The following is a 26283-nucleotide window of genomic DNA, read 5'->3' on the forward strand; positions in this document are numbered from 1 at the left end:
GTATTGATTGAACTGCTTCCTTATTGCTGATTATTTCCTTATTATCCTTCCTTATTGCTCCTTCAGAAGCAATTCTAAAGTGACGCACCTGTCATTCAATGAAACAGGTGGTTTCCAGGAAAGCACACCGATTGTGGACAAGTGACAATGAAAATGAAAGCATAGCCATTAACTGCAAATAGAAGGCCATAAAACACAGTTCCGGTGGAGATGGAAACAGCAGCTCCTGCGATTAAAAAGAGGGAAAGGGTTATTTTTAAATTTTGAAATGTGTCAAGCTTCTAGTATTTGGGAGGCATATGGGTGGATGTTTACCTGTTTGTTTGTTTGTTTATTTGTTTACGACTGATTAGCATAATGCCTGTCATGACAATGAGGAGAATGTATATGGAGGTACGTGTCTTAGACTGAGTCAGAACTATTGGTCCATGTGGCTCAGTAATGTCCACACCGATTGGCTGGGGCTCTCTGGGGCTTCTGACAGGGGTCAGAATGTACCTCCAAAAACATTCTCCTCATTGTCAGAATGTCCCCTGGAGCTTAACCTAGGACCTTTGACATAGTACTGAGTAAGGCCATTCCCTGTACGGTCTCCCTCAGTGAAAGGCAGTGTTGTCCCATTCACTAGCAAGGAGTTCACAAGTCCAGTGTGTTAGTTTCCCCCAAAACGTATGAATGGTAAAAGAAATTAAAATGGGAGAAAATAAAACAAAGTGGTACACTTAGGATTACCAATGAGGTGAAGGCTCAATCTGATCTCAGTCCCTGGTGACCCCAGTCGTTGGAATTCAAGCCAACTTTTATTTGTTGTGTGGCACTGCCCTGGGATAATGTGGTGCATTAATTTGACATTTTTAAAAAAGTAAGTGTATATTCCTGAACATATCTACTGAGAAGTTTCTATAAACACTAATCTCAGTATGATAGGAAAATGCAAAAGAAAATTATATATAAATATTTTATTGTTAATTATTCTTATTAATTATTCTTATTAATTACTTCTGGCATTTGCCAGAAGCTATATAATGATGGTGCCAGGCACACCTCTGTTACATTGCTTAGGGCTGCCACAGAAAATGTCGAATTTATATAAGGGGGAAATAGGTCCCTCCTCTTACGAAACATTTTACCATTGAGTGCGCACACATGTTTTGACGAATAATAATAGTCATTATTTGATGGCCTGAGGTCATCAAAGCAAAGTACAAGATTAAAATTTTAAAAAATACAAAAAAAGGAATTCTAAAAACGGTGAGACCATTCCTACACACTCAAAAGGCAATGAAACCATTCCTACCAAGGTACAAGTCATAAATGACTGGGTTGTGCCTTGGGGAAAGCCTTCTTAAACAAAACTGTCTCCAACATTCAGTAATGTTGAACAGAGTCCCATCTGTCTCAATACGTTTTGTCTTCCTGGTTTTGGTTCCCATCTGAGACCAAAAGTGACAGAAGCTCTGGCCAAACCCACAACCCATAGCTAGTGCGCTGCTTTTGACTTGATGGGTTACAGATTATTCACATCTGATTTACAAACCCCATTTTTCATGGATGTCAGTGGGGTTTCTGCAAGCATCTTAGTAGCAGTTTTCATAGAGGAATCCAAAGGGAGGGATTGTTTCAATATCTCTTTTGGTGGAAGCCATTTTTCATGGAATGCTTTTACAGTTCTTTCTTTCTTTCTTTCTTTCTTTCTTTCTTTCTTTCTTTCTTTCTTTCTTTCTTTCTTTCTCTGCTCTGCCATGAATCGAAAAAATCTAGTTACACTTCTAGAAGTGAAAAGAACCAGGAATGGCCTCTAAAATGTTGGGATATTGGGGAGTTGGGGTGGGGGCTCTAGGCTTCTTTGACATGTGGAAAACTATCCTGGCAGGGAAAACACGTTTCCTGCTGTTTTCCTACACTAAGGAAATGTTGGCAGGAGATGTTATATTGACGTCAACTGTTGCCCTGCTGAGAACATTATTTATTTATTTATTTATTTATTTATTTAGTATATAAAGTTAAAATGAAACTGAAAATGAACAAAGATATCTGAGGATTGAAAGGAGGTGAGAGCACAACATAATGGCTCAGGTAAGAACCCCTTTGAATAGGGGACATTTTCTATCAATCCCCACCCCGTCCAAAATACCTTCACTTTGATTGTTTTCCCTTTGACTGTTTTTTTCAAAGTAAGAATTGCCACTTGACTTGCTGTCTGCCATACACTGCTATCTCTGGCTGCAAGCCAACGTGCAGTTTAGGAGCAAAGTGTCATCGAACACAGTGAGACTTACTTCTGAGTAAGAATGCTTAGGATACTTTTGTCTCTAGCTCAGAACTTTCCAAAGTGTGTGTTGCAACACATTCGTGTGTCGGCTGCAGTGTGTAGGTGTTTTCACACGAATAGTCCCTGCGCTCCTCCCGGGAGGAAAAGGGTTAGTTTAACCTCCGGTTTGCTAGTGAAACTCAATTACTGTGTCACAAAATGCTGCGTGTATAAAAAGTGTGTCACTAGCGTGAATAGTTTGGAAAGCTCTGCTTTAGCTCCTTCCCCCTGCTTTGCAAGTCTGACTTAGAAAACCCGTGGTGAATATTCACAGGGTCCAAAGTTTGAAAAATTCATCTACTTGTGGGGTGGGGGAAGAGAGCGAGGCTCCTGCAAGCCATGGATACTAAGTTTCGATTTCTTGCAAAAAGAGAGCTTGGAATGAAATCCATGATAAGAGCAGCAACTCAGTAAAGCGTTGAGCTCTGTACTGTTTATATACTTGTACCTCCCCAACTGAACAGTCGCGATCCAGCTGCTGTTCCCGTGCAAGCCGCAATGCTGCCTACCGGAGAAGCCCGATCCCACTCCTACTTGCCTGCAAGTGGGAGCAGGTGGGGCAGGGACATTCCTTGCCTGCTCGCTTGCCACTCAGGCCCAGCCTTCCCTCACTCAGCGCCAGGGCTGCCACAGCTGGAGGAGGGGGTGGTTGCTGTTGTAGCGGCAGTGGCTGGAACCAGGTGCCTGCTCGCTTGTCGCCCGCCCGCCTTCCCTCACTAGGAAAATGGAAGTGTGGCACTCAAAATGGAAGTTATACTCAGAACAGAGCACGTTCAGCTTCTGAAAAAGGTTCCAAAACCGGAACACTCATTTCCAGGTTTGAAGTATTCAGGTTCCAAGTAGTTCGAGAACTAAGCTGTTCAAAAACTGAGGTGCAACTGTATTTGTTTTCCCCAATTTGAACTGTATTTATTTTTCCCCCACTGGTGAATACACACACACACACAAATAAATGGCCAGAGTTTCCACTTTGGGGGGATTTTTTAAAGCTGGATTCAGCAAAAATCAGCCAGGACGTAGGGCAGCCCTAGAATAAGAAAGAACTTTACAGGCATATTAAATGTTAACAGGATTTCAGCGGTATGAAGTATACTGGAACAAAAAGTGAAAAAGAGAGAAAATGGAAAATATAGAATATGCAGTGGTAGAGGTTTAATAAACTGAACCATGGACGGGGGAGAAGGGAAGTCAGTGGAAAATGTATGGTTTGTATTTTGGCTTAATATTATTGTGGAAATTTGTAAAATTGAAAATGATGGACACAATAAACAAGATAATGATGCCTCAGAGTGAGGTCTGGGATAAATATTTGCCATAAGCTACACAGGTGTAAGAAATCTGTGGTCCTCCAGATGTGGCTGGATTTGAACTTCCATCAACCCTAGCAACTATGACTAATGTCCTGGAGTTATGGGAGTTGTGATCCAGCAACATCTGGAAGACCACAAGTTCTCTATCCCTGAGCTACAGTATAAAAGAAAAGGCTGCCTCTGTGGCTGTGATCCTATGTATTTGAGAGTGTGTTTCATTGAACCTAATGGGACTTACTTCTGAATAAACTTGCACAGAAGTTTTACGACGGAATAAATTGGCTCACTTACGTCTGCCAGAGACCAAAGCCTGGAGACCAGATTGAGATTTATCGATTTGGTTCCCGACACTGGGCTATCTACGTAGGCGATGGATATGTGGTCCACCTGACTTCTGCAGGTAAGAGCTTCTCATTATTTCCTAGAAAAGGGTGATTTTATGAGAGGGAACATAGAGATCATTGGCAGATTACCCCTGAAGAAACACAGCCCTTAAGGGGGGGGAGGTTCCCCACCACTGGCTTAGGGACTAATTGTTGCTGGAAGTTCTATGTCCTGATACTTGCAATTGTTGTAAGCCAGTTACAGGACTGCTTTGTAGCCAAGAGATTGCATTCTGGTTGGTTGTAAGTTGTTTTGGGTTGCCTTGGGTAAGATAAGAGTGACTAACAATTTAAAAAATAATAATAGTATTTGTCAAAACAACAACAACTGATGTCTTCTTGAAGACAATGTTGTTGATGAAATGTAGCAAATCCAGGCCTAATAGTCACTGTTTCTGAATTTCTTTTCTCTCTCTGTTCTTGAGATGGGTGTACAGGAAGTTTTTTCTCTATTTCTCTGCCTGCCAACACAAAAAAGGCACTGGTGAAGAAAGAAAAGCTTTCATATGTGGCGGGGATAAGTGACTGGAAGGTCAACAACAAGAAGGACAGAAAATATAAAGCCAGGCCTGTAAACAAAATAATTAGCACTGCAAATGAATATGTTGGGTTGGAGATAGACTACAATGTGGCCACAATGAACTGTGAACATTTTGTCGCCGAACTACGATATGGCCCACCTGACAGTAGACAGGTGTGTAGAATTTATTCACGTTTTCGTAGTGGCAATCTGTGCTGTGATATTGAAATCCTTCTAAACTCTTGATCCTGGAAAATTAGGTGAGATTAAGAAGCAGTTAATTTACTTTATTTTTATGTAAATATAATAGTTGAGGAAAAGCTGCCAAATGATAGATGTAAAATACTAATAAAAGGTAATAAAAGACTGAAAAAACCGCACGACTGATGCGGAGCTCATGCTTATGCTACCACTAACGACGCCATCTTTACTTGTAGTATATTGAAGGACTGCAAGCCAGAACAGAAAAAAAATGGATATCATAACTTTTAAAAATAACTTGAGTTCACACATTCAAATTGTCTGAAGGAACAAATGAAAAGATTAAAAACTCAGAACTCAGGTTTCCAAATTAATGACAGGCTTGTACCTTGATGAAAAACATTGGGTCTGTATTCTTTTAATATTTTTGAAACTATAGCCACAGAACTCAGATTTTTGCACCAAAGCATTTTCTGTTACAAGGATTTAATTTTTGAAGCATATTTTAAACCTGAGTTAATTGCCTTGGAATCTGAGAATTTCAAATCTGGCTATTTTCTGTCTCCAAAAGAAACATTTAAAGCAAAGTTTCATTTCTCAGTTGTGAGAAATGAAGGACCACCAGCCATTGTGAATAAAAATGCTTTATTCTCTTATTTTTTCCAGGCGGAAGAACCTTCTTTTCTAAACTGGATAGCAGACAAGATCGGTTGGTAAACACCATTAGTTGGTGTTAAATATATGATGAGACATGTGAACAATCTAAAGGACTGTTGGTGGACAATCCTAGGTTGGCTTCTAACAAGATCCCATTATAAAAGAACAACAGTTATTGAATAAAAAAAATATTGGGTCTGTATTCTTTTAATATTTTTCTAACTATAGCCACAGAACTCAGATTTTTGCACCAAAGCGTGTTCTGTTACAAGGAATTAATTTTTAAAGCATATTTTAAACCCAGAGTTAATTGCCTTAGAATCTGAATTTCAAATCTGGCTATTTTCTGTCTCCAAAAGAAACATTTAAAGCAAAGTTTCATATCAATTCGGCTGTGAGAAATGAAGGACCATCAGCCATTGTGAATAAAAATGCTTAAATCTCTTATTTTTTGCAGGTGGAAGAACTTTCTTTTCTAAACCGGATCGCAGACATGTTCCATTGGTAAACACCATTAGTGAAAAATCTAAAAGTCTGTTGGTGGACAATCCTAGGTTGGCTTCTAACAAGATCCCATTATAAAAGAACAACAGTTATTGAATAAAAAAATATCAAATCAATCAAGATTTAGGTTTTCTGTCTTCATCCATTGGTGTGAATTTTGAAGGATGGCTCTGTTTCAGTTTGTGCATTGTTTTGTAAAGTGCAGATTAGGTAAGAATTTGAATGTGAATTGAATCAGATTTCTCCCTGCTGCCTCTAGATGTGGTAGAAGACACTGATCAACGTTGAAGTAAGGTTCAGTTGCCAGTCTGGTCAACTTCTGTACTTGGAATGGAGGATGCCGCCATCTTGTTTCAGGCCACCCTTGACACATACAGTACAACGTTTCACTGCAGGCCTCGGTTGCTAAAAATGAATACGCGCCTGTATAAAGAATCCCACAACAGTGTCGCTTGTGAATTCATTAGCATTTGGGTTTTTATAGCCCCCTTCAATGGAGGAGGGGAAAGAGTCTTCTTTACTTGTACATTTAGCTGAAATCTCAGCCCTCAATCCTTCTTCCTTCACCCCAACTTCCCATTTTCTCAATATGTTTTTGCTTCCTGGTTTTGGTTCCCATCTCCCATCCTAGATCAAAAGTGACAGAAGCTCTGGCCAAACCCAGAACCCATAGCTAGTGCGCTGCTTTTGACTTGATGGGTTACAGATTATTCACATCTGATTTACACCCCCCCATTTTTCATGGATGTCAGTGAGGTTTCTGCAAGCATCTTAGTAGCAGTTTTCATAGAGGAATCCAAAGGGAGGGATTGTTTCAATATCTCTTTTGGTAGAAGTCGTTTTTCATGGAATGATTTTCCAGTTCTTTCTTTCTTTCTCTGCTCTGCCATGAATCGAAAAAATCTAGTTAAGAGAAACGACACCATAATTAAAAATTAAAGGAGAAGGAAAAAAAATATATCCAAGAAACATCATTATTAAAAAATATTGAAATAGAATGTGCTCTGGTCTTCAAGGATGGCTTTTCAAGGGGGTGGGCAGGCTGGGAATCCTCATGCATTCATGGTAGGTTAAGCATAGCCCTTTGGCTCCTGGTGTTTGGACTTCGCAAATACAGCCGTACCTTGGCTCCCGAATGCCTTGGGAGTCAAACGTTCCGGCTCCCAAACAATCGAAAACCGGAAGTGTGTGTTCCCGTTTGAAAGCCAAACATCTGACAGGGCTCTTATGGCTTCCGATTGGCTGCAGGAGCTTCCTGCAGCCAATCAGAAGCCATGCTATGGAAGTCGAAAGTTTTAGAAGTCTAATGGACTTCTGGAACGGATTCTGTTCGACTTCCGAGGTACGACTGTACTCGGAAATGTTGATGAAATAAAGACGTCCCATTAGCTAAAAACAGATGCATGTTAAATACTTAAAACATACACACACACAAATAGGATTTCTAAAATTGAAGGAGCACAGGAGCCATTGAAACTTAAGAAAGAGTTTCACGTACCGGTCCACCCATTTACAGCTTCGGAAATATGGAAATGGTGTTAATGCAACTGAGCTCAAATTAGTTACTTGGCTCCAGAGATACATTTAAAAAGGTAGAGCAAAATGCTGGTAGTGAGCTATTAATTAGGCCTTATCTGGTTCAGTACTCTTAATTTTGAAATGAATTGTTGGTTGCTTAATGACAAACACACTTCTTTGAAAGTGGATCGCAGTGACCTTGAGGAAGCTTTTTCCACATGGATTCGCTTAGCATTAGAGTCTAACGGAATTTTACGTGCAGCAGGTGGGCTGCTATTTTGGCACAATTACAGGGAGCCACAAACACCAGCCATATAGCTGTTCTCCAAGACATCTGAACGTGGCATTTCTTCATTTTGAAAATAACCTGACTGCCCCATTTGTGGGTGGGAAATGGGAAGGGCCATTTTTTTCAGGTGGGGGTAAAGTCCTTCTCCATACTTCTTAAACTTCTAGAAACCAGATCAGGCTGAGGATCCAAGAGCTTCTTGGGAGCTCTTCAGAAGATTTCCAGGGTGTTTAATGCTGTGAATGTTTACCTACAGTCAACCCAAAGAACTATGCAAGTCTTATATCACAAAATGCCAATAAATCTCCAGTGACTTCATTGCAACGGAAGCAGAACCTGAGGGCATTCTGAGCCCCTGAACTCCTCAATGCTTGGAGAATTGGGACACACACAGAGAGAGAGAGAGAGAGAGAGAGAGAGAGAGAGAGAGAGAGAGAGGCAGGCAGACAAACAAACACACTCGTCGTCAAAGCGGGTACAAGGATCAGAAAGACACTGTCTGGAAGACAGAGATAGCTGCAGCTTCTAGGATGCAGCAATTGTGAAGGGGAAGTCTTCCCAATCAACTGTATGTCCATGCCAAGGAAAAGCATCAGCTGCTTGAGGGGTGGTGAACCTGTGACCCTGCAGACATGGGCCATGGTGATGGGCAATGGAGTCCAACAATATGTAGAGAGCAGCATGTTGGCTACCCCTGCCTCAGACAGAGATTGTGGTGAACGGGTCTTGTGGGGCAGGAAATCATTGCAGAACAGCCAGAACATAAATACAAGGAGCTTAGCAGGCTGGGAGGACAGGAAAAAAATTATATGGTTATTTTCCTTTTTGTTGTGTAATTGGGTAGAAGTCTTTTCCTTACACTTCTATAAGTGAAAGGAACCAGGAATGACCTTTAAAATGTTGGAATATTGGTGAGTTAGGGTGGGGGCTCTAGGCTTCTTTCGCATGTGGAAAACTATCCTGGCAAGTGTTGCCAGGAGATGTTATACTGATGACAACTGTTGCCTTGCTAATAATATGTTGTTGTTTTTTAAGGCTATAAAGTGAAAACGAAACTGAAAAAGATCTATAAATATCTGAGGACTGAAAGGAGAGGACGGTGAGAGCAAAACATTATGGCTCAGGTAAGTACCTCTTTGCATTGGGGACACTGGCTATCGATCCCCACCCAGTCCAAAATACCTTACCTTTAAGTGTCTTCCCTTTGACTGTTTTTTCCAAAGTAAGAGTTGCCACTTGACTTGCTGCTTGCCTTACGCTGCTATCTCTGCTGCAAGCCAACGTACGTTGAACACAGTGAGACTAACTTCTGTGTAAGAATGCTTAGGATAGTTTTGTCTCTAGCTCAGAGCTTTCCAAACTGTGTGTTGCGACACATTCGTGTGTCGGCTGCTGTGTGTTGGTGTTTTCATTAGAATGCTGCCTGAGCTGCCCCTGGGCTGGAAAGGGGTTAGTTTAACCTCCGGTTTGCTAGTGAAACTGAATTACTGTGTCACAAAATGCTGCGTGTATAAAAAGTGTGTCACCAGCATGAAAAGTTTGGAAAGCTCTGCTTTAGCCCCTTCCCCCTGCCTTGCAAGTCTGACTTAGAAAAACTGCAGTGAATAATCACAAGGTCCCAAATTCATCTGCTTGTGGGAAGAGAGCGAGGCTCCTGCAAGCCATGGATACTAAGTTTTGATTTCTTGCAAAAAGAGAGCTTGGAATGAAATCCATGATAAGAGCAGCAACTCAGTAAAGCGCTGGGCTCTGTACTACTGTTTTTGTTGTTGTTTAGTCGTTTAGTCGCTTCCGACTCTTCGTGACCCCATGGACCAGAGCACGCCAGGCACCTCTGTCCTCCACTACCTCCCGCAGTTTGGTCAAACTCATGCTGGTAACCTCGAAAACACTATCCAACCATCTTGTCCTCTGTCGCCCCCTTCTCCTTGTGCCCTCCATCTTTCCCAGCATCAGTGTCTTCTCCAGGGAGTCTTCTCTTCTCATGAGGTGGCCAAAGTACTGGAGCCTCAGCTTCACGATCTGTCCTTCCAGTGAGCACTCAGGGCTGATTTCCTTAACAATTGATGTGTTTGATCTTCTTGCAGTCCATGGGACTCTCAAGAGTCTTCTCCAGCACCATAATTCAAAAGCATCAATTCTTCGGCGATCAGCCTTCTTTATGGTCCAGCTCTCACTTCCATACATCACTACTGGGAAAACCATGGCTTTAACTATACAGACCTTTGTTGGCAAGGTGACGTCTCTACTTCTCAAGATGCTGTCTAGGCCTGTCATTGCCCTTCTCCCAAGAAACAGGCGTCTTTTAATTTTGTGGCTGCTGTCACTATCTGCAGTGATCATGAGCCCAAGAAAGTAAAAGCTCTCACTACCTCCATTTCTTCCCCTTCTATTTGCCAGGAGGTGATGGGACCAGTGGCCATGATCTTCATTTTTTTGATGTTGAGCTTCAGACCATATTTTGCGCTCTCCTCTTTCACCCTCATTAAAAGGTTCTTTAATTCCTCCTCACTTTCTGCCATCAAGGTTGTGTCATCTGCATATCTGAGGTTGTTGATATTTCTTCTGGCAATCTTAATTCCAGCTTGGGATTCATCCAGCCCAGCCTTTCACATGATGTATTCTGCATACAAATTAAATAAGCAGGGAGACAAAATACAGCCTTGTCGTACTCCTTTCCCAATTTTGAACCAATCAGTTGTTCCATATCCAGTTCTAACTGTAGCTTCTTGTCCCACATAGAGATTTCTCAGGAGACAGATGAGGTGATCAGGCACTCCCATTTCTTTAAGAACTTGCCATAGTTTGCTGTGGTCGACACAGTCAAAGGCTTTTGCATAGTCAATGAAGCAGAAGCAGATGTCTTTCTGGAACTCTCTAGCTTTCTCCAGCGCATGTTTGCAATTTGGTCTCTGGTTCCTCTGCCTCTTCTAAATCCAGCTTGCACTTCTGGGAGTTCTCGATCCACATACTGCTTGAGCCTTCCTTGTATAATTTTAAGCATAACCTTGCTAGCATGTGAAATGAGTGCAATTGTGCGGTAGTTGGAGCATTCTTTAGCACTGCCCTTCTTTGGTATTGGGATGTAGACTGATCTCCAATCTTCTGGCCACTGCTGAGTTTTCCAAATTTGCTGGCATATTGAGTGTAGCACCTTAACAGCATCATCTTTTAAAATTTTAAATAGTTCAGCTGGAATACCATCACTTCCACTGGCCTTGTTATTTGCAGTGCTTTCTAAGGCCCATTTAACTTCACTTTCCAGGATGTCTGGCTCAAGGTCAGCAACCACACTACCTGGGGTGTACAAGACATCCATATCCTTCTGGTATAATTCCTCTGTGTATTCTTGCCACCTCTTCTTGATGTCTTCTGCTTCTGTTAGGTCCTTACCACTTTTGTCCTTTATTATGGTAATCTTTGTATGAAATGTTCCTTTTATATCTCCAATTTTCTTGAACAGATCTCTGGTTCTTCCCATTCTCTTGTTTTCCTCTATTTGTTTGCATTGCTTGTTTAAGAAGGCCTTCTTGTCTCTCCTTGCTATTCTTTGGAAATCTGCATTCAATTTCCTGTATCTTTCACTATCTCCCTCGCATTTTGCTTGCCTTCTCTCCCCCGCTATTTGTAAGGCCTCGTTAGACAGCCACTTTGCTTTCTTGCATTTCTTTTTCATTGGGATGGTTTTCGTTGCTGCCTCCTGTACAATGTTACGAGCCTCCATCCATAGTTCTTCAGGCACTCTGTCCACCAAATCTAAATCCTTAAACCTGTTCCTCACTTCCACTGTGTATTCATAAGGGATTTGACTTAGTTTGTATCTTACCGGCCCAGTGGTTTTTCTTACTTTCTTCAGTTTAAGCTTTAATTTTGCTATAAGAAGCTGATGATCTGAGCCACAGTCAGCTCCAGGTCTTGTTTTTGCTGACTGTATAGAGCTTCTCCATCTTTGGCTGCAGAGAATATAATCAATCTGATTTCGATGTTGCCCATCTGGTGATGTCCATGTGTAGAGTCGTCTCTTGTGTTGTTGGAAAAGCGTGTTTGTGATGACCAGCTTGTTCTCTTCACAGAACTCTATTAGCCTTTGCCCTGCTTCGTTTTGATCTCCAAGGCCAAACTTGCCAGTTGTTCCTTTTATCTCTTGCCTCCCTACTTTAGCATTCCAATCCCCTATAATGAGAAGAACATCCTTCTTTGGTGTCACTTCTATAAGGTCTTGTAAGTCTTCATAGAATTGGTCAATTTCAGTTTCTTCAGCACCAGTAGTTGGTGCATAAACTTGGATTACTGTGATGTTAAAACGTCGGCCTTGGATTCGTATCGAGATGACCATCACATCTACTACTGTGTACTACTGTTTATATGCCTGTAATTTTATGTAAGTTTTCTTGACTTAAATATTTTTATTTAAGTTAGCTTGACTTTCATTTTTATACTTTACTTTATTGTGCAATATTTGAACTGATTTTTGTTTCTGCCTTTGGCTCATTATAACACCAATAAACATTTTGTCTGTAGCATGTGTTGGATGGGGCGGGAGATGATGCAGCGCTTTTCTCAGACTTAAAGAACATGAGAATAGCCTGCTAGATCAGGCAATGGCCCATCTACCTAGTCCAGCATCCTGTTCTCATAGTGGAGCAGGTGGCGCTTTGGACTAAACCACTGAGCCTCTTTGGCTTGCTGATTGGAAGGTCAGCAGTTCAAATCCCTGTGAGCTCCCGTTGGCCTGTCCCAGTTTCTGCCAACCTAGCACTCTGAAAGCACGCCAGTGCAAATAGATAAATAGGCATTGCTGCGGGGGGGGGGGGCAGGTAAACGATGTTTCCATGTGCATTCCTTGCCTGCTCGCTTGCCACTCTGGCCCAGCCTTCCCTCGCTCAGTGCCGGGGCTGCCACAGCTGGAGGAGGGGGTGGTTGCTGTTGTAGCGGCAGTGGCTGGAACCAGGTGCCTGCTCGCTTGTCGCCCGCCCCCCTTCCCTCACTAGGAAAACGGAAGTGTGGCACTCAAAATGGAAGTTATACTCAGAACAGAGCACGTTCGGCTTCTGAAAAAGGTTCCAAAACCGGAACACTCATATCCAGGTTTGAAGTATTCATTTTCCAAGTAGTTTGAGAACTAAGCTGTTCGAAAACTGAGGTGCAACTGTATTTATTTTCCCCAATTTGAACTGTATTTATTCCCCCCCCCCCAGTGGTGAATACACACACACACACACACACACAAATAAATTGCCAGAGTTTCCACTTTGGGGGGATTTTTTAAAGCTGGATTCAGCAAAAATCAGCCAGGATGTATGGCAGCCCTAGAATAAGAAAGAACTTTTAAAGAAGACTGGGAAAGATTTGTAGAATATTTGAAAAATCATTACAAACATATAAAAATGTTAACAGGATTTCAGCGATATGAAGTATACTGGAACAAAAAGTGAAAAAGCGAGAAAATGAAAAATATAGACTATGCAGTGGTAGAGGTTTAATAAAATGAACCATGGACGGGGGAGAAGGGAAGTCAGTGGGAAATGTATGGTTTGTATTTTGGCTTGATATTATTATGCAAATTTATAAAATTGAAAATTATAAATACACTAAAAAAGATAACGGTGCCACAGAGTGAGGTCTGGGATAAATATTTGCCATAAACTACACAGGTGTAAGAAATCTGTTGTCCTCCAGATGTAGTTGGATTCGAACTCCCATCAACCCTAGAAACTATGGCTAATGTCCTGGGGTTATGGGAGTTGTAGACCAGCAACATCCGGAAGGCCACAAGTTCTCTATCCCTGAGCTACAGTATAAAAGAAAGGGCTGCCTCTGTGGCTGTGATCCCATGTATTTGGGAGTGTGTTTCATTGAACCTAGTGGGACTTACTTCTGAATAAACTTGCACAGCTGTTTTACGATGGAATACATTGGCCCACTTACGTCTGGCAGAGACCAAAGCCTGGAGACCAGATTGAGATTTATCGATTGGGTTACCAACACTGGGCTATCTATGTGGGCGATGGATATGTGGTCCACCTGACTTCTGCAGGTAAGAGCTTCTCATTATTTCCTACAAAAGGGTGGTTTTATGAGAGGGAAGAATAAGATAGAGAACATTGGCAGATTACCCCTGAAGAAACACAGCCCTTGGGGGGGGGGGGAAAGGTTCCCCACCACTGGCTTAGGGACTAATTGTTGCTGGAAGTTCAATGTCCTGATACAGTGGTACCACGGGTTACATACGCTTCAGGTTACAGACTCCACTAACCCAGAAATAGTGCTTCAGGATGAGAACAGAAATCGTGCTCCGGCGGCACGGCAGCAGCAGGAGGCCCCATTAGCTAAAGTGGTGCTTCAGGTTAAGAACAGTTTCAGGTTACGTACGGACCTCCGGAACGAATTATGTACTTAACCCGAGGTACCATTGTACTTGCAATTGTTGTAAGCCAGTTAGAGGACTGCTTTGTAGCCAAGAGATTGCATTCTGGTTGGTTGTAAGTTGTTTTGGGTTGCCTTGGGCAAGATAAGAGTGACTAACAAGTTTTTAAAAAATAATAGTATTTGTCAAAACAACAACTGATGTCTTCTTGAAGACAATGTGGTTGATGAAATGCAGGGAATCCAGGCCTAATGGTCACTATTTCTGAGTTTCTTTTCTCTCTCTATTCTTGAGATGGGAGTACAGGAAGTTTTTTCTCTGGTTCTCTGCCTGCCAACACAACAAAAGCACTGGTGAAGAAAGAAAAGCTTTCAAAAGTGGCGGGGATAAGCAGCTGGAAGGTCAACAACAAGAAAGACAGAAAATATAAAGCCAGGCCTGTAAGCGAAATAATTAGCACTGCAAATGAATATGTTGGGATGGAGATAGACTACAATGTGGCCACGATGAACTGTGAACATTTTGCTGCCATACTACGATATGGCCAACCTGACAGTAGACAGGTGTGTAGAATTTATTCATGTTTTCATAGTGTGTGATCTGTGCTGTGATATTGAAATTCTTTCTAAACTCTTGATCCTGGAAAATTACCGTATTTTTCGCCCTATAGGACGCACTTCTTCCCCTCCAAAAATGAAGGGGAAATGTGTGTGCGTCCTATGGGGCAAATGCAGGCTTTCGCTGAAGCCTGCTCCTCCCCGTCCCCAGCCCCGCAAACTCGGGGGATAGCGGGAGAGGCGCCCCATCCCCGCGCCTGGGGGGGGGAATAATTTTTTCCCCTTTATTGCCCCCCCCAAAAAACTAGGTGCGTCCTATGGGCCGGTGCACCTTATGGGGTGAAAAATACGATAGGTGAGATTAAGAAGCAGTTAATTTACTTTAGTTGAGGAAAAGCTGGCAAATGATAGATATAAAATACTAATAAAAGCTAATAAAAGACTGATAAAAATAATAAAAACCGCACGACTGATGCGGAGCTCATGCCGATGCTACCACTAACGACGCCATCTTTACTTGGAGTATATTGAAGGACTGCAAACCAGAACAGAAAAAAATGGATATCATAACTTTTAAAAATAACTTGAGTTCACGCATTCAAATTGTCTGAAGGAACAAATGAAAAGATTAAAAACTCAGAACTCAGGTTTCCAAATTAATGACAGGCTTGTACCCTGATGAAAAACGTTGGGTCTGTATTCTTTTAATATTTTTCTAACTATAGCCACAGAACTCAGATTTTTGCACCAAAGCGTGTTCTGTTACAAGGAATTAATTTTTAAAGCATATTTTAAACCCAGAGTTAATTGCCTTAGAATCTGAATTTCAAATCTGGCTATTTTCTGTCTCCAAAAGAAACATTTAAAGCAAAGTTTCATATCAATTCAGCTGTGAGAAATGAAGGACCATCAGCCATTGTGAATAAAAATGCTTAAATCTCTTATTTTTTGCAGGTGGAAGAACTTTCTTTTCTAAACCGGATCGCAGACATGTTCCATTGGTAAACACCATTAGTGAAAAATCTAAAAGTCTGTTGGTGGACAATCCTAGGTTGGCTTCTAACAAGATCCCATTATAAAAGAACAACAGTTATTGAATAAAAAAATATCAAATCAATCAAGATTTAGGTTTTCTGTCTTCATCCATTGGTGTGAATTTTGAAGGATGGCTCTGTTTTAGTTTGTGCATTGTTTTGTAAAGTGCAGATTAGTTAAGAATTTGAATGTGAATTGAATCAAATTTCTCCCTGCTGCCTCTAGATGTGGTAGAGGACACTGATCAACGTCGAAGTAAGGTTCAGTTGCCAGTCTGGTCAACTTCTGTACTTGGAATGGATACCACCATCTTGTTTCAGGCCACCCTTGACACATACAACATTTTGCTGCAGGCCTCGGTTGTTAATAATCAATATGTGTCTGTATAAAGAATCCTACAACAGTGTAGCTTGTGAATTCATTGGCATTTGGGGTTTCATAGCCCCCTTCAACGGAGGAGGGGAAAGAGTCTTCTTTACTTCTGCGTTTAGCTGAAATCTCAGCCCTCAATCCTTCTTCCTTCACCTCAAATTCCCATTTTCTTAATATGTTTTTGCTTCCTGGTTTTGGTTCCCATCTCCCATCTGAGACCAAAAGTGACAGAAGCTCTTTCTTTCTTTCTTTCTTTCTTTCTTTCTTTCTTTCTTTCTTTCTTTCTTTCTTTCTTTCTTTCTTTCTCTGCTCTGCCATGAATAAAAAAAATCTAGTTAAAAGAAACTCATGAACAACAATACCATAATTAAAAATTAAAGGAGAAGGAAAAAAATATATCCAAGAAACATCATTCTTAAAAAATATTGAAAGAGAATTTGCCCTCATCTTAAAGGGTGGCTTTTCAAAGGAGGTGGGCAGGCTGGGAATCCTCATGCATTCATGCTATGTTAAGCTCCTGAATGCCTTGGGAGTCAAACGTTCCGGCTCCTGAACAGTCAAAACCCAGAAGTGAGAGTTCCGGTTTTAGAATGTTCGTTTGGAAGCTGAATGTCTGACAGGACTCTCATGGCTTCTGATTGGCTGCAGGAGTTTCTTGCAGCCAATCAGAAGCCGCGCTATGGAAGTCGACGTTTTGGAAGTCTAATGGACTTCTGGAACGGATTCTGTTCGACTTCCGAGGTACGACTGTACTTGGGAATGTTGTTGATGTGTAGCAGGAACCCCCCACCCCAATCATTCTGTTTGTATAGACTACACACTCACACACACATACGCCACATTTCTGTTATAAATTCATAGAAAATCAACCATACATCGGATTTGCACTGCTCCATTTTATTTTACTCCATATGACAGGAACTAACAAAGGGGGTGACTTGGTCCTGGTCAGCCATGATCCCTTCACTGTCTCAGCACATACACAGGAGCCCTGCCCATGCCAACCCTGATGATCCCAGACAGAAGACAATCAAGATCACAAAGAACTTGCATATGGGAGTGGATTCAACATGGACTGAAACAAAGGACACTGATCAGATCTTCCCTCAGGGGGCAGGAAACTGCAAAATCCCCTTTGTCTCCTGGAAGTTCCTGGAAGTGACTCAGGGGGAGGGGGAAGGGAGGAACCAGCCAGGTGACAAGACACTCATGTTACCACCACAACTCCTCCCCCAACCCCTCCTTTCTGTAATGTATGCCTCCCCCAACCCCTCCTTTCTGTAATGTATGCCTCCCTCAACCCCTCCTTTCTGTAATGTATGCATGATGTCTCTGGGGGTGGGCTAGACCTAGAGGAGGGGAATTTCAAAAGTTTTTATAAGACCTTGCACACTATTCTTCTGGGTCTTTCCTCTCTCCTGCAAGTGAGGGGAATACCCTGTTGCAACAGTTCAATAAAGGCCAAGCCTACAGGCTGCTGTTTTGCTCCAAGTTATCCTGTTTGGTGTCTTTGTTTTGTCCAAGGGAGCCCTCGGATTTTTCCTGCAACAGTTTGGCGACCATGCTCAGGGACACTTGGTTCTCCTGCAAAGGTGAGAGGGGAGATAGAGGGGATCGGGCGCCACTGGGCAACCTTAGCCCAGGGATCCTTCTTCCTCTCCCTACCTCCTCTTTGCGGGCGGTAATCAATCGTCACCAAAAGCCCAACCAGGGGGAGCAAAGGTGAGGTCAAGCCGGCTAAAAAGAAAAGGATCCCGGGATCCGCGGGGGACATCTTCGAACGTGAGTATGGTTTGAAGTAAATACATTGGGAGGGGGGTGGAGAAGCAGTGTCCCCACGACAGCCAGACTTTCCTTCTTTCATTTCTGGCGTAGCCCCTCGGAGTCGGCCGGGTGCGCTCTAACTTTGCCCTTTTCTAACCCTATTCTCCCCTTCGGAAAGTGGCCAGGGAGATCGTGGAACTTTACTCTCTGGCGCTTAACTCTCGGAGTCGTCTGGGTACGCCAAAACCTTTCTCTTTCTCTCCCCTCAATTTCTTACGCGGAGTGTGACCGGGGAAATTGTGGCACCTTTTACTGTTTTCCGGCGTTACCTCTCGGAGTCGTCTGGGTATGCCAAAACCTTTCTCTTTCTCTCCCCTCAATTTCTTACACGGAGTGTGGCCGGGGAAATTGTGGTTCTTTGCTGTTTTCCGGCGTTACCTCTCGGAGTCGTCCAGGGACGCCTTAATCTCTCTATCCCTTTTCTCCCCCGTTTTCCGTCTTGGAATTGAGTCCGGGAAAGCGTGGCTCTTAGTTATTTCTCTGACGTTCCTCTCTCAGAGTCGTCTGGAGGCGTCCTTCAAAGAAAAATTCTCCTCCTATCCTTTTCTCCCCCGTTTTCCGTCTTGGAATTGAGTCCGGGAAAGCGCGGCTCTTTACTGTTTTTCTCTGATGTCCCTCTCTCGGAGTCGTCCAGAGGCATCCATCCAAGCTTTCTCTCTCTCTCTCTCTCTCTCTCTCTCTCTCTCTCTCTCTCTCTCTCTCTCTCTCTCTCTCTCTCTCTCTTTTCTCGTCTATTATGCAAACAAAGCCGCCCCTGCTGCCTGGCGACCTTTGTTAGGGATGACCCGGGTACGTGAGAACGCAAGGTTGTTTGTTTCCTTTCCAAACCTTCATTTTCTCGGGCCTTAATCTGGCATTGCACTGCGCAAGCGTCCAGTAGGGGTTCCGAACTTAGTCTCAATGGCTAGGCAGGAGGCTGTTGTGGAGGGTAGAGCAGGAGGTTCACAAATTGGGGCCCCACACTAGGATTAGTCTTGTAAACAGCGCTGAGGTTCAGGTTTTTCCGGGCAGAGAGACCCGTGGTTTAGGTTTTCCGGGCAGAGGGACCCGTGGTTTGAGTTTCCGGGCAGAGGGACCCGTGGTTTGAGTTTCCGGGCAGAGGGACCCGTGGTTTGAGTTTCCGGGCAGAGAGACCCGTGGTTTTGTTTCAGGTTCAGGTTTGAGATTTCCAGAAATTAATTTGTGGTTTATAGATAAGTAGGAATTGTGTTAGTCAAGGATACTTCGTGTACTGAAAGGATCTTTTATCTGTCCCCCCTTTCTTTCCCATTGCCCCTCTTCCCTTGTGTGTGTGCGTCCACACTTTCTGTCTTTAGCGTACTTCGTTAACGGGGGAAAAAAAAGGCCTAATAATAACATATGAGAGAATGGGAGCTCACTAAACACCCTAGCTGGACTCCTCCTGGCAACAAAGCTTCCATGAAGCCTTTTTGCCCCAGAGAGGATTCTAATATGCCCCTCCAGCTTGTCATCTCCAATTGGAAAAATAAAATAAAGGGGCAAAATGGTCTTTCCAAGTACAAAGTACAAGACCATTGTAACTTTTAGTGGGTGGCTTAGGCCCACCACCTGGAACCCAGGGCACAGTGGCCACCCCAGGGATCCTTCAACAAAATCAGGGTTTGAACCCTTAGGGAGAGCTGAACACATCAAATTTGTGGTGTTAAACTATAACCTAAAGCTAGAACATGAAACCGTAAATTTAATGGTGCTCAGAAGGCAGTAGCTATAAAAGCCCAGCCTGGGAGCCCACGCATTTGAGATCTTAGTTTCCAAAAAAAAAAAAGGAAGGATAAGAGATGTACTCAAAGATTTGGAAATATTTAAAGTGTTTGTGTTTACATTGGCTCCGGCATCCACAGAGTGTTCTTAAATGCACATAGTTTTTAAATTGCAAGCTTGCTTCAAAAATTTTAAATCTAAGGAAGCCATGTTGGGCCTTATCAATCTTAAACAGGACCAAAAAAATTGAGAATGAAGTGTGCAAATGTTTATTTGAGAGAGGCTCCAAGGAGTCTTCCTCCAAGTAGCTTGAGTGAGGAGTATGATTTTAAGTTGATGGTGGATAATGTTATGTTGCAACGTTTGAGTTTATGAGTTTATATCCGTGTTCCAGTATTTTTTCCAGTGTTTTGAAATGTGCTGTGAAGAAACTAATGTTTCTGCTGCAAAAGCCTAGTAGAGCCAACTGCTCTCTCAAGCTAAAATGCAGTGTATGTATTTCATTAAGCATCTGCCTATGAAAATGTGTTCTTTCTAAGAAAATTGGTATTAAAATTGGTATTAAATGTAGAGGCTTCCATAGCCAGCAAAATTGTCTATCTGAGTCCAGTCCTGATATCAGTCTCTATAAGACTTCCTGGCCTCTTTTCTTAAAAAATGCCCCCTTGTTTCATTCTGTCTCTTTCAGGTTTTTTCCCCCTTCTCCTTCTTATTTCTGTGCCAGGTAAATCTACTCCCAAGTAAGCTTCCTTTAAAGGAAACTGCAAGGGGGGGCATAGATTAGGCTTACTATGCAAGTTCAGAAAAAAACTGTCACTTTTGTATTCCTTTTAAATCAAATCTATGGCTGTTTTAACTATGTTTTATAAGAGATCCTCTCCCTCTTAGGAAAAATGTTCACTTCAATCTTCCTTTAAAGATAATTTCTCTAGGAACTTGAAGGAAGCAAACTCAAACTATCTCAAGATCCGCTAAAACGGTTCTGTGTAAAGTTGGCTACTTTTCTTTTTCTCTTCCTTAGTACATGATACGAGCATAGATGTTTCCTTTCCCAGGTGAAAATCTGTACTTAAATGTATATGTCCTTTTGGTAGTGCAAATCTTGCTTTGAAATCTTGCTATGAACACTGTATTTAGGGTTGGACTAGATGACCCAAGGGTCCCTTTTAGCTTTCCCAATTTGTGGCTGTGTGGAGGGCCATGTGTCTGCAAGCATGTGATGAGTTGAAATTCAGCCCAACTTTGCTCTTTGTTTTACTTTAAAAAAGGTGAGAGGTAAAATCCGTGATGTTTTGAAGCAGAACTGGTAATTTCAAGCATTTGAGTGATTACAGTGTTTATCATTTTCTCTACTATTAAAAAAAATAAATCAAACTTCAAAGTCAATTCAAAGTTTAAGCACATAAAATACATACGAGTCTTGACCATTTATCCTGTAAATGAAGGGCAGCAAAATTTGTCTGCAAATGGTAAGGCTGAAATGACTGAGAATGTTAAATAAATCCTATAAATCCTGACTCTCTGGCCATTTTTTCCCATATATAAGGGCGTGGCATTGTTCCGTGAATGACCAGAGGGAAATCACACAAAATGATAGCCCTTTCCTGTACAAAAAGGAAGCAGTCCTTTTTGCTTGGGCTACAATTGCTAACTTTATTGAATACTTTAATTGCTCAGTTTCTCTTTTTTGTTTTTTTAAAAAATCTAACCCTATTTTTTAAATCTACTCCTTACCCTCCATTTCCTTTATTCAAATGGTAATTTAGCCAAAGGTTTCAACATTTTCAATAGTATAAAAGGTTTGCTGAGATATGAACTTGGCACATGCACAGAGGCTACATCAGCAACAAAGGGGGGAGAGAGATAGAGAGAGGAAGGAGGGGGAACTGTAGGGAGTGAGAGGAGCTTGGGCAGAAGGGGGGAAATTATTCAAATTTCCTTATGTAAAAAACTTGGAGCCACTGAGGGAAATCACCCTTAATGTCTCTTTTGCTCCAGGGGCTACGTAAGACAAAAGGTGTTAAGTAGTTTCAAATCTTAACATGATTAACATGCCAAATTCTTTTCACAGGTAAATATCAAAGCACTCCCCCCCAAGGGATTAAAATCACAGACTTTGTGTGCATTTTAGGAACAGCATCTCCTGACAGACTTCTCACATGAAATAATTTTCCCTTTTAACAGGATATGTGAACCCCGATAAAAAAGTTTTTGTCCCTTTTCTCCCACAGCAACTTTCTTTCTGTTCTGTGAAACAAGTCTGAATCCCTGCTATATAAGTGACTTCCATCTCTTTGTGGCTTTGACACTTTAAGTTACAAATAATCTCTTTTCATTTATTTAATCAGTTTTTCCATGATGTCTATGAAATTAATCGAAGCACAACCAAACATTGTTTGTGGAATTGTATTTGTTTACCTTTTTGCCTGAGTATTATTATTTTTGGTTCCTCATAGGTCATTGTGTGTGTGTTTTACTTTGGGGACATGTCCATCACATATTGAAAGTCATTTTAAGCCCTTTTCCATTGTTTTCTCATTCTTTCAGTCCAGTAGTAATCTGTGGTTCTGATAATATCTTTGTATTATTTAATAATAATTCCTTTCTAGATCTGATGTCTTTGTGTCAAGTCTGTTTTCATCTGACTGGTAATCTAATTTTTGGCTTTCTTTTTTATTTTTAACCTTTGTTGTATTTTTTACATGTGGAGTAATTTTTTTAATAATATGAAAAAAAAACTAAGTGAAGGAAAGCAAACAAACTTAGCAGATAATAACAGTAATTATATGAAAATGTGATAATAATATTAAAATGAGTAAAATGCTTAACATGCTAAGATTTTATTATTTGCAGCTAATAACTCAAGGAGATTTTCTTGGGGAGGGGTTTTTTTGCTTCTCCCTTTTCTAACTGTCTTTTTAAGTCCCTAAAAAACCCTAACCCCTTACAGGATATCACTTCTACAAGTGTGTTACTACAGATCCAAGAAGACACCAAAGTTTTCAAAATGGCCACAGCTATCTCTTTCAAAGGATATAGACTGCCGGGGGAGTGGGGCTGACAAGGGGGGTGGAATTGAATTGCAAGGACATTTTCTGACTTTTGAACCTCAGGATACATGCGTAAAAATATCACAATTGTCTCAAGATATGTAACTGATACTTAATTAGTTTGTTTTGTATTATGTGTTAATTGTGTAGGAATGTTGAAATGTGTCTGACAGTGTGTTATTTCCACAAATGGGGGGGCTATTTGTGGCTATTTTTGTGTGTAATTGTTTTTATGTTTAATGTTTTATTCCTTACACCCCAGTTGAGGATTCTCATACATTTTATGCTTTTTTTTTTACAGATCAGGCTATTATGTAGTCCAATGTTTAGAATTAGATAAATTTATAACCACATTTAGTTGTTTCACCTGGCACTCTGCCAACTTCCCTACCCATTTTAAAAATGTGCTAAAAACTCACTTTACCAATGAGAAGCTTCTAAGATACATGAAAGTGAATATGCTTTGGTTTAGCAGGAATAATCCCTTATAGAGTTAAGTTGACTTATTTGGACAAGTGCCCTTTTAAGAATGGTTTTCTTTTAACAGATTGGTTTGAAGAGTTGAGAACCATGGGGCAAGATAAATTCAAATTGGACTCAGTTTGAATTGGGCAAGTGTATCCAGGCTGCAATTAGCTTTTTGGTCCTTTAAGTGCAAGTGAGTAACTTCCCATGACTGCAAGACCATAGCCAATAATAATAAAATCCCATAGAATGGCCAGGCGAGGACATTTCACTCCTGACGTGCCCAAACCTGTGCCAGCTGTGGTGAGTGCCAGGCAACATGGTTAATATGAAAGCCCTAAGGGGATTCACCAGGGATTGCTACTACTGTTACACCAGGCCGGTGTGAGACCACAGAAGAGCTACCTTGACACCTGAGAACACAAAAATGGTGGGGGGGCAAAGCAAACTGCATCTTTCAGTCATTAGTGGACCTTCCTGCTAAATGTAAAGCATACGCCACTATTGAGAAAATATTTATTCCAAGGTGCTAAAATACCACAAGTAACTGAGCAACAAAATATTAATTTTACGTGATATCCTGTGTCTAACTATGTGCACTGTTACACTGTTATATTTCTATACAAATATCCTTAAGAAGCATGACATCCAAGTCCCTTTCAAGTTCACATGGACACACGCATCTGGGACGGAGAATAGCAGGTTAATATTTACCACCTTAAATTGTGCGGAGAAAAGGATTGCAAAGTAACCACCTTTGCAATCTTATCTCCGAAGGGGGGAACTGTAGCAGGAACCCCCCCACCCCAATCATTCTGTTTGTATAGACTACACACTCACACACACATACGCCACATTTCTGTTATAAATTCATAGAAAATCAACCATACATCGGATTTGCACTGCTCCATTTTATTTTACTCCATATGACAGGAACTAACAAAGGGGGGTGACTTGGTCCTGGTCAGCCATGGTCCCTTCACTGTCTCAGCACATACACAGGAGCCCTGCCCATGCCAACCCTGATGATCCCAGACAGAAGACAATCAAGATCACAAAGAACTTGCATATGGGAGTGGATTCAACATGGACTGAAACAAAGGACACTGATCAGATCTTCCCTCAGGGGGCAGGAAACTGCAAAATCCCCTTTGTCTCCTGGAAGTTCCTGGAAGTGACTCAGGGGGAGGGGGAAGGGAGGAACCAGCCAGGTGACAAGACACTCATGTTACCACCACAACTCCTCCCCCAACCCCTCCTTTCTGTAATGTATGCCTCCCCCAACCCCTCCTTTCTGTAATGTATGCCTCCCTCAACCCCTCCTTTCTGTAATGTATGCATGATGTCTCTGGGGGTGGGCTAGACCTAGAGGAGGGGAATTTCAAAAGTTTTTATAAGACCTTGCACACTATTCTTCTGGGTCTTTCCTCTCTCCTGCAAGTGAGGGGAATACCCTGTTGCAACAGTTCAATAAAGGCCAAGCCTACAGGCTGCTGTTTTGCTCCAAGTTATCCTGGTTGGTGTCTTTGTTTTGTCCAAGGGAGCCCTCGGATTTTTCCTGCAACAGATGAAATAAAGACGTCCCATTAGCTAAAAACAGATGCATGTTGAATACTTAACACACACACACAAATGGGACTTCTAAAATTGAAGGAGCACAGGAGTCACTGAAACTGAAGAAAGAGTTTCACATATCAGTCCACCCATTTGCAGCTTCGGAAATATGGAAATGGTGTTAATGCAACTGAGCTCAAATTAGTTACTTGGCTCCAGAGCTACATTTAAAAAGGTAGAGCAAAATGCTGGTAGTGAGCTATTAATTAGAACCGTATCTGGTTCAGTACTCTTAATTTTGAAATGAATTGTTGGTTGCTTCTTTGAAAGTGGATCGCAGTGACCTTGAGGAAGCTTTTTCTACATGGATCTGCTTAGCATTAGAGTGTGACGGAATTTTACGTGCAGCAGGTGGGCTGCTATTTTGGCACAATTAGAGGGAGCCACAAACACCAGCCATATAGCTGTTCTCCAAGACATCTGAACGTGGCGTTTCTTCACTTTGAAAATAACATGATGGCCCCATTTGTGGGTGGGAAATGGGAAGGGCCATTTTTTCAGTTGGGGGTAAAGTCCTTCTCCACACTCCTTAAACTTCTGTAAACAAGATCAGGCCGAGGATCCAAGAGATTCCTGGGAGCTCATAGGAAGAATTCTAGGGTGTTTAATGCTGTGAATCTTTACCTACAGTCAACCCATGTAATTATGCAATTCCTATATCACAAAATGCCAATACGTCTCCAGTGACTTCATTGCAATGGAAGCAGAACCTGAGGGCATTCTGAGCCCCATAACTCCTCAATGCTTGGAGAATTGGGACACACACACACACACACAGAGAGAGAGAGAGAGAGAGAGAGAGAGAGAGAGAGAGAGAGAGAGACAGGCAGGCAGGCAGGCAGGCAGGCAGGCAGACAAACAAACACACTCGTCGTCAAAGCAGGTACAAGGATTAGAAAGAAACTGTCTGGAAGACAGAGACAGCTGCAGCTTCTAGGATGCAGGAATTGTGAAGGGGAAGTCTTCCCAATCAACTGTATGTCCATGCCAAGGAAAAGCATCAGCTGCTAGAAGGGTTGTGAACCTGTGACCCTGCAGACATGGGCCATGGCGATGGGCAATGGAGTCCAACAATATGTAGAGAGCAGCATGTTGGCTACCCTTGCCTCAGTCAGAGATTGTGGTGAATGGGTCCTGTGGGGCAGGAAACCATTGCAGAACAGCCAGAACATAAATACAAGGAGCTTAGCAGGCTGGGAGGACAGGAAAAAAGTGATATGGTTATTTTCCCTTTTGTTGTGTAATTGGGTAGAAGTCTTTCCCTTACACTTCTAGAATTGAAAGGAACCAGGAATGACCTTTAAAATGTTGGAATATTGGTGAGTTAGGGTGGGGGCTCTAGGCTTCTTTCGCATGTGGAAAACTATCCTGGCAAGTGTTGCCAGGAGATGTTATACTGATGACAACTGTTGCCTTGCTAATAATATGTTGTTGTTTTTTAAGGCTATAAAGTGAAAACGAAACTGAAAAAGATCTATAAATATCTGAGGACTGAAAGGAGAGGACGGTGAGAGCAAAGCATTATGGCTCAGGTAAGTACCTCTTTGCATAGGGGACATTGGCTATCGATCCCCACCCAGTCCA

The 26283-nt window shown here is 41.9% G+C and overlaps 2 protein-coding genes across 2 annotated transcripts in view; both read left to right on the top strand.

The window, feature by feature from the left end:
- Positions 1–2052: 2052 nt before the first annotated feature.
- LOC309353622 (phospholipase A and acyltransferase 4-like) lies at positions 2053–16055 on the top strand. Its single transcript, XM_081883082.1, has 4 exons — positions 2053–2076; positions 13589–13730; positions 14355–14623; positions 15572–16055. Exons 1-4 carry the CDS (start codon positions 2068–2070, stop codon positions 15620–15622), a joined length of 471 nt encoding a protein of 156 aa, XP_081739208.1. The 5' UTR covers positions 2053–2067; the 3' UTR covers positions 15623–16055.
- LOC309353638 (phospholipase A and acyltransferase 5-like) overlaps positions 3491–26283 on the top strand; it is a 35421-nt gene continuing 12628 nt past the window's right edge. Inside the window, exons 1-3 of the mRNA XM_081883104.1 lie at positions 3491–4021; positions 8729–8817; positions 26143–26231. Coding sequence (XP_081739230.1) covers positions 26223–26231 — 9 coding nt within the window. The 5' untranslated portion in view covers positions 3491–4021; positions 8729–8817; positions 26143–26222. The remainder of the gene's footprint in view (positions 4022–8728; positions 8818–26142; positions 26232–26283) is intronic.

This window comes from Podarcis melisellensis (genome assembly GCF_964234715.1).
Source record: "Podarcis melisellensis genome assembly, chromosome: 12".
NCBI lineage: Eukaryota > Metazoa > Chordata > Lepidosauria > Squamata > Lacertidae > Podarcis > Podarcis melisellensis.

Coding starts and splice junctions, on each gene's coding strand:
- LOC309353622 (XM_081883082.1), top strand. Junction 13,731..14,354: donor GGTCCACCTGACTTCTGCAG/GTAAGAGCTTCT, acceptor TCTATTCTTGAG/ATGGGAGTACAGGAAGTTTT. Junction 14,624..15,571: donor GCCAACCTGACAGTAGACAG/GTGTGTAGAATT, acceptor TATTTTTTGCAG/GTGGAAGAACTTTCTTTTCT.